Source organism: Gymnoscopelus braueri (genome assembly GCF_963280865.1).
Source record: "Gymnoscopelus braueri genome assembly, chromosome: 15".
Taxonomy (NCBI): domain Eukaryota; kingdom Metazoa; phylum Chordata; class Actinopteri; order Myctophiformes; family Myctophidae; genus Gymnoscopelus; species Gymnoscopelus braueri.
Genome location: NC_137620.1, coordinates 19176575 through 19185492, shown reverse-complemented (window position 1 = coordinate 19185492; position 8918 = coordinate 19176575). Strand labels below are relative to the sequence as shown.

At 42.5% G+C, this 8918-nt stretch overlaps 1 protein-coding gene across 1 annotated transcript in view; it reads right to left on the bottom strand.

Annotated features, from left to right (window-relative positions):
- Window positions 1-2210: 2210 nt before the first annotated feature.
- actn3b (actinin alpha 3b) overlaps window positions 2211-8918 on the bottom strand; it is a 46131-nt gene continuing 39423 nt past the window's right edge. Inside the window, exons 15-21 of the mRNA XM_080452063.1 lie at window positions 8231-8413; window positions 7011-7145; window positions 6116-6295; window positions 5426-5572; window positions 4501-4566; window positions 3452-3610; window positions 2211-2493 (exon numbers count right to left, since the gene is read on the bottom strand). Coding sequence (XP_080308189.1) covers window positions 2335-2493; window positions 3452-3610; window positions 4501-4566; window positions 5426-5572; window positions 6116-6295; window positions 7011-7145; window positions 8231-8413 — 1029 coding nt within the window. The 3' untranslated portion in view covers window positions 2211-2334. The remainder of the gene's footprint in view (window positions 2494-3451; window positions 3611-4500; window positions 4567-5425; window positions 5573-6115; window positions 6296-7010; window positions 7146-8230; window positions 8414-8918) is intronic.

Genomic DNA, 8918 nt, shown 5'->3' with positions numbered 1-8918 from the left:
TAGCCTGGATGGTGTTGGTTGAAACGGGGGGGGTGGGGGGGTGGTAATGCAGAGAGTGTATAAATGGAACCAAATGGACCGTTATGGGTCCATTTGGTTCCATTTATACACTCTCAGCGTTATGGGGGTCTGTGGCCTAATGCACACCTAACTGGGGGTACTTGAAATAAAAGTGACTGGAGAAAATCACACTAGTGGGGTTAAACACTGTTATTCACAAATACCTTCAGTATTTATCAGCCAAATATAAACATCTGTTTTGTACTTTTTTGTCACCCGTAATGATGTTGTTAACCATATATATTTATATTTGACTGTCAGTTGGTAAAAATGTAATGAGTTCATAATGGTGTGTGATGCTAACTGGCGTGACGAGAGACGTCTACTGTATATCTCCCTATTTGAAGTGTTTTTCATGAAATGTCTTGTCATCCACTCAAAAAAAAAAGAAACAAAAAACAAAACAACACAAACAACTGTCAAGTAGCAATATAACTTTCCTTTTTTATTCCAAGGTGTGTTTTTTTTTCTTTCTTTTCTTTTCTTTTAAACTTTGACTGTGTGAAAGTGAGCTTCGTGTTACTGATGACAGACAGACTGAACTCGAGGAAGAGGAAGGAAAAGAATAGAGCACAGATGAAGAAAGAGAAAAAATGAATCATGTCATGCACAGGGGAGGGGTGGACGCAAGTTATAGCCTCTCATAATTAACAATGGCTGCACGCAGAGCGTTGCTAATGGGACCCAATCCTCACGGCTGACGTGTGCCATACGGCCGCCACACTCGCTGAAAATAACCGTTTTCAGCGAGTGCCGCGTGCATGAACAAAGCATGAATTCGGCTTTTTGCGTACGCTTATTAACTTTCTGACGTCGGCCCTGCAATGGTCCCCGCATGCAGTGCCAAGTCTTCCTTTTTTTGTTTCATCCGGAACATTCCTAATGCCCTGTTCTTTCTCTCTCCTCAGCACCTCTCTCTCTCCATCGCATCTCCTGCCTCCAGAGCACCAAAATAATTACATAGCCAGCTCCTTTTTTTCTAGAAGGAGTGTTTTAGCCTGAGGCAGGAGAGAGAAGAGAGGCGCGTGGGATCACTTTCACTGGCCGCACCCGTTTTGGGTTCGTTCTTCGTTCTACAGTCCCCGACCCAGCCATGGCCTCTTCATTTTTTGTGTGTTTTACATTTAACCCACAATCCTTTTGCACAGGGTTCACTCACTCTCTCTGCTACAGTACACAAGTCTGTAGGGGAGTTTGCCTTCATCTTAACATTTTTGTATTCAGTTTCTTTATCAGCAGGTGATACACAGGCAAAAAAAACAAAAAGTAAACTATTCGTGTCCCCCTCCCCTCCCCACCCCCTCCATTAGGCTCATCTCTTTGGTTTCTATAAGCGGAGGGTTGCAGCTGCAGGGATGTGATTGTTAAGGACTATCGTTAACATGAAATGGCTCACAGTGCTGTGGTAATTGTGTCTTTCCGACGGAGAACTTCCACCATGAGACATGGCTTTCATTACATCATACTGCCTGAGTTATTCCAGCGGAATTAACGAGTAACAGTTTTCAGAGTTTGCGTATGAGGTCGGGTTAAGGTTTCTGGGTTCTGCTTTTTTTTTGTTTTGTTTTGTTTTTTTAAGGTGTTAAGGAAGAGTCGACGACTCTTTGACTCACAGAGATAAGTGTTTCTACACTTAAAACACAACATGCATGCAACGCAATACACAACCGAACAACCAACCAACCAAACAACCAACTTAATGTCTTTTTTTCAACATATCTTTTCTTTAATTACCCTTCTACAAAAAAATAGGTCATCTGAGAGGAAGTGAAGAGTGAGATGCTTTGCTGAAAACCATTTTACGATTGAACTTCGTTTTTATTATTATTATTTTTTATCTCCCTCTCATCCTGCGAGGCACGTCATATTTAAACGTGTGCTGCATACATTGATTTCAGTGCAAGACCTGACACATTCCTGGTTTTGTAAGGGCTCTCATAAACAGAAAAAGACATGAGGGTCACGAGCCAGCCGGTTTCCAAACCGTTTTGAGCAAAGCCTGCCACTCTCGCCCTCTCTGGGCAGTGAATTCTGGGAGGGCAGTGGGAGAGGAGGGGGGGGGATAAATGGAACAAACATGGGTACAAACATACAATTTGAAAGAGAAATAATGTTAAGGACAAACAGGGAAAGAAAGACAGGGGAAAGGAAAGGGTTGTTTTTTTAATCTCTCTCTCCAAAACAGGAGAAAGAAGGATAGATAGGCGAGGGGGGGGGCGGGGCAGTTTGGGATGCTGGGACGAGGAGGAGGAGAAGAGAAGGGGTTCTTTTTGTTTATAAGTCGCTCTCGCCGTAGAGGGCACTGGAGAAGGAGATGTAGTCGAGGGCGCCGGCGGGGCCGTCGGATCCGATGTACCTGGTCATGCGGCTGATGCAGTACTCGGCCTGCTCCACGGGCAGCTCCCTGCGCAACTCGTCCACCGTGATGTAGGACTGCATGGAGAGAAAGACCAAGACGTTTTTGTTAAACCCATTCAACCCGGGAACGCATCTACAAATGTCTTCTAAATCCTAACAGGTTTCTGAAAAACGTATGTTGCTATATGTAGTTGTATTCAACGCATGTTCAGGAGTAGAGACCTCCCTCTGCTCAACTTGGCCACAGACCGCTCCTGAGCAGAGCAGCCGCGGCGGTCGCCTGGCCCTCGAGACTTTACCCCCACTCTGAGTCTCGCCCCACCTCGGGCTCCCCAGCAATACACATACATCTCATTTTGTTGAATAAATGCTGTTTAACTTGAGCAGAAGGTGTGGTCTCTTACTAGTGAAAAGGAATATATTTCTAAAACTATGAAACATTTCAAAGATTCCTTTTCAGGCAAACATGTCCACATTAAGATGTACATTTTTTTTTTTTTAAGTTTGAATGGGGGTTCTAGGTGTAAGTATGTAGGACTAGTAGCCTGCCAAAGTTTGTACTTTCCCCCTTTAAATGTCCATTGCCGCATTGACAATGCATTGGGCGCTTAAAGTTAAATATTTCAAAAACTACAAATCATTTCAAAATAAAACATCTCAAGGATGCATGTCCACAGTGAGGTGGAATTTTTGGACTGTGAATGGAGTTTCTAGGTGAAAGTATTTTTTTGAGGTCCCAAAATCTTCCATCGGCCTCCATTATAAATCTCTGAACTTTTAAAGGAGTACAACTCTAAAACTATGAAACATTTCAAAGATTCCTTTTCAGGCAAACATGTCCACATTAAGATGAACATTTTAAAGTTTGAATGGGGGTTCTAGGTGTAAGTATGTAGGACTAGTAGCGTGCCAAAGTTTGTACTTCTTCCCCTTTAAATGTCCATTATTTGCATGTAATGCAATTAACATCCCGGTAGGTTAAATAAACAACAAGAGCACCAAGGGCCTCTAAGGACCAGGGTTGTCAGCTCACCTTGTCGGAGGCCAGGATTTTGAACGAGGCCATGACCTGTTCTGCCGTGTCTGTCTCGGCCGTCTCGCGGGTCATGAAGTCGATGAACGCCTGGAAGGTCACCACGCCTGTGTTGTTGGAGTCCACCAGGGTCATGATGCGGGCAAACTCTACCTCGCCCTTTAAAAAGGTAAAAGGAACGGAGAAACGAAGGTGTTAGTTCAGGTCACAGTACATTAGTGATGTGATCAATCACCTTGTGATCAAGTTTGTCTGACCACTTAAGCCCTTTATACTTCTAATGACACGATACACCTATAACGACAAGCCCAAATAGGGAGGCTAGGTTGAAAGTGGTTTAAATTACAGTAGTAACGATGTTAAGTCCTTTTCATTTTATCTCCAGGCATACAGTAAGTAATAAAAATAACCCTAACCCACATACAAATGTACTAGATACTACACAGTATGCTATTTTCAGCCTACTGTTTAGTCTCTACTAATCTCTCAAAAACAGATTCTGCAGTTTTTTTGACGATGGGTTTCCAGATTGAGTCTCTCTACTACTGTTGCATACTACAAAACTGCCTTTAGTATGCATCTCATATACTATTTAGTATACCTGTAGCTACTAAGCTTTTGGACATACTAAAAAGTAATTTGGCATACTAAATAGGACTGGGCCTATCTTTCAGAAGGCCGCCGCCTCAGCCAAAAGTAACATTGATAGAAGAAGAATGCCCTAAGATTGAAATTAGGTAATTATTAAAGTAATGAACATTGACTGGCTTTGTGCTGTAAACTCAACCTCTGCCCAGTGTGAAGAATATCAGTGCTCTCTGCATAAAATTGAAAGAAGAAATCAATTTGCAAACCCAAGATGGCTTATTGATTTCAATCCCCAAAACAATTTAGCATAGTGAAGGAAACAAGATGAAGATGATGATGAATTTCACATCGCTCTATAATATGAGTCTGAGTCATAAAGTTGCACAGCAGGGAGCACGACTGAAGAGTAATCAAGCGGCTGCATAACATTTGGCCCGCTTGGCGTTAAAACGTGTCCTCACCAGATCGTAGCCCATGGAGATGAGGCAGGCGCGGAAGTCGTCTGGGTCCATCATGCCGTTTCTCTTCTGCAGAGGGAACATGAACAAAACCGTGAGACAAACGAATGAGCTGTTTTATCATTAAACTCTTACAACTGCTCATTATTGAGCTCACTGCTTCAGGCTTTAAAGCAAAATAAAATCCCACGACTGAAAAACTTTGTATGGCCAATTCTTATTGTGCGATTTGCGAAACAGTGTGAAAGGAGTCTATGCACTAGCGCCGTTTCCTAAAACAATGCAACACAATTATGTACAATATAATGTTTTAGTAATATTGTTCTAGGCTATTTTCGCTGCGCAACATGCGTCCATAGAAGACATGCAGAAGACATGCTGGCTTCTATGGAATCCAAATGACTGAGATCAGTGGCGACTGAGAACTTTAATCCATGGGCTTTATTACCAGGGCCAGGGCACCTATCATCAAAGTGAAAGGCCTGCTGATCATCATATATGGATTTATTTTCCCTCCTATAAGTTCTTCTGAAGGACAATCACTGTTTGGCCATGACTAAATGAGAACAGTCGTGAGACATACTCTGAATTATCAAAACCTTACTACAAAATATTTGTAGGGATTTGATCCTGGCTGACGGCATACCACAGTCATTTAACATGAATGATCTTAAAGGGCGGATTTATACTTGGTTGCGTGCCGGTGTCGAGCACCGATTTTTTTTTCCATTGACCAGTGACGCCATGGTCCACTAGTGGTCCATGGACCACTGGTTGAGAAACAGAGCTAGACCAGTGGTTCTCAAAGTGGGGTCCAGGGACGCTCTGGGGTCCTCCAGGTGGTTCTATAAATGGACCCTTGAAATTTTTTTTTTTTACAACCACTGGTCTAAGATTAGCCTGTGGACCGTCGGACCATTCGTCTCACCCTGTCGAAGTGGTTGAAGGAGGCCCTGAACTCGTTGAGCTGCTCCTGGCTGATGCCCTTGGCGTCTCTGGTCAGGATCTGGTTCTCCACCTCGTTGATGGTTCTGGCGATGGTGGTGAGCAGCTGCTCCCAGCCCACACGGATGTGCTGCAACACAGAGAGGGAGAGGAAGTGTGAGACATCATGTGAGGCAGATATAGGAACGCAGGCCGTGAAAAGACGGGCAGTGTTGTTGACACCAGTGCACACACTTTCAACCGCTTTTAACAGTGTTGCGCTATGAGCTTGTAGATCTAGTGTAACCAGTATTTTTTCATGAAAATATGATAGTATACAAGAAAACTGGAATACAAATAAAAATAAAAAGTGGATAAAATATTCTTAATATTTCATACATTTTCATACACAGGCTCATTCTGTAATTACATTTTCATTGTAAAAATGATGTGAATATCTTTTCAAATTACAAGAAATCAACATGACTACAAAATACATATCCTGACAAACCTGATGCCTTTAAAATGTTTTTTTTCTCTTTTTTTTCTTTGTCATCTTGCCCGAACCCTAACCCCTTTTTGACACTGACCCATATATTGGGTCAGTGACAATATATTGTATATATTATATTATTATATTATTAGTTTCTAATCTCCATGTCTGTATGCGTGGGTGCGGTCGGTGCGTATATACCTCCATGGTGTAGTTGGTGTGCTTGTTGTCGAAGATGAGGGACTCCTGGCTGAGCTGGTGGTCGCCCTCCAGCTTGTCGATGTTGGACTTGTAGTTGATGATGTTCTGCTCGTACTGTTTCAGGTTGTTCATCTGTTCCTCCAGGGACCCGGCGATGTCCACGGACACGTGACCGATCTCCTGTTGACGGACAGGACAGAGAGAAGCACAGCATGGAGGACGTGAGAAGGGAATGAAACCCTGAACGGTTAATGAGGTGAGTTTAGGGATGTTGTGTCATTTATTTGCTGTTTAGAGTAGACACTTTGTCTTTGTTAAAGGGATAGTTCACCGGAATGACATTTTTTCTATCGATTAGTCACCCCACGCATTCCTAAGCCAATAAGTTGATGACCGGTAGCGGTTCCGGTAGGAGACACAAAGATCTTCTACCGGAACCGCTGCCTACCGGTCCGCTGGTCATCAAATTAATGGCTTAGGAATGCGACAAAAACAAAAAACTATCCATGAATTCAAATGCCCATAGGGTCGATGGAAAAAAAGTAATTGTTTGGGTGAACTATCCCTTTAAACAGGAGTGGTGGCATGAACAGCTGTATGTCTTGTGCTGTAGTTGTCTTACTGTCAACAGGTCCATGCAACTATGTCACTCAAAGGGGGTTATTTAGTTGTATTTTTTGTAAAAAAAAAAAAAAAGTCTATATTCTTATATATAATGTCAAAAACATGTGTTTTTGACATGATACTAACATGATACTAACATTATCATTGCCATTTAGTTCAGTCTGAAACTCCTGCCTGGTGTCGTCTCACGACTCTGCACATTTGCAGTTTTGCTTCTCTTTACATGGCTAAAGATGTGAAGTGATGCACTGAGAGTCACGGCGTACTGTACCTCCATCTTGGTTTGAATCCAGGGTCCAATAATGTTGGCCTGGGCGGCGAACTGGCGCCTCAGTCTCTCGTTGGCCTGCTGCCTGGCCACCTCCTCCTGAAGCATTTGGTCTCTGAGGGGCACCAGATGTTTCACCTGCAGGGGGCAGCAGAGGGCCATGGTTACAGTACAGTACGCTCAGTGAAAAACCTTTTTCAAGTCAAAGTTTGCTAAGTTTGCGGTGCTATGCATTATTAGCAGTGGTGGAAAGTAACTAAGTACATTTACTTAAGTACTGTAGTTAAAATTGTTAAATTCTGAGGTATTTGAACTTTACTTGACTATTTACAATTTCCAATACTTTTACTTCTACTCCACTACATCTCAGAGGCAAATATTGTACTTTTGCTCCACTACAATTATTTGAAAACTTTAGTTACTAGTTACTTTTCAGATATACAAGTGTATTTTAACCTACTAGTAATTATTTTGTTGACAACTATAGCTGTATATACAGTATATAGCCTATTAACTATCTTAGAATTACAGATCAGATCTATATCTGATGAATTCCTTAAGTAGTTTTTGTATTAGTATTTGAGTAGTAAGTACTAGTAGCAGTTCCCATCTCTGCATACTGAATGTCTAGGAAATAACAAAGTACCTGACTGTATCTCCAAGGAGATACCTTGTATAAGATTATGTATTTTGAATCTTTATGTTAATCAGTAAAGCCACAACAGGACAAAACATGTCACATCTCCAATCAACTTTGAACCGTGAAAATACTTGAACATTTGTGAAAATTTTTTGAAGGTTTTCCCCTGTAATGACAGACCCAAAATAGGGGCGCTAGGTTGAAAGTGGTCACATTTTCTTCCTCCCGACTCCCCTGAATGTTTGTACTGTACAGTATAAGTAGCTCATCGTATAAAGTGACACTGCACCCTAAATATATACGCAGCACTATTCCTGACCTGTCACTATGTACGCGCTTATTATTAGAACTGACCAAATGCTGTGCGTTGACTGTGGGACAGGCTGACATTTCCCCACACACACATAAGCGACCGGCAGTTACCCTGCTCCAGTAGGGGAGTCAAAACAAGACATAATATCACATTAAATGAGACGTTTTGAGTTCGGGGGGGAGTCTGTTTTCCAACTCTGCAAATCTCGCTTGGCAACCGAAATCCCAAAACTGCGGGTTGTGGTGGGGGGGGTGTTCGTTTTGGACTCACATTGTCCCACTTGTTGGCGATGTCCTGGGGGCTGAGGTTGGTGTATGGGTTGATTCCGTTCAGCTTGATGCCGTAGGTCTGGGCGATCTTCATGATCTCGTTCTGGATGCCCATGGTGGCCATGCGCTCCTTGTCGGCCTCGGGCAGGGTGGCCTTGAACTGGTCGTGAGCTGTGATCAGGCTCTGGATGAGAGAGCAAGCACAGGAAACATTGAGAGGGTTGGACACTGGATAATACAAATGATAATAATAATACCTTGTATCTCAGCAGGATTTTCTTCTGTATAAAGGTCAAATAAAAATCTAAAAACATCAAAGATCTATACTGTACATCAAAGATCTTAAATGTTCATTTAACTCTGAGAGTGTGGAACAAATGGAACCAAATGGACCGTAAGGGTCCATTTGGTTCCATCTGTATACTCTCAGGGTTACAGACCTGTAATCGTCCACTTGTTTCCTAACCATCAATCATTTAGCTGGGGACCCCAGGGGGTCCCCCGACCCCAGGCTGAGAACCAGAGCAGTTCTCAGCAGTAATAACCTTCCCTGTCATTCTCCTTTTGTGAACAACATAAACTAGATGCTAAACGGTTTATGCAACCAGACACTGATTTATGACATCAATATAGTGTAAAGAGAGACTATTTATTGCTGTACTGGACTTTCTCAGTGCTTAATATAAACA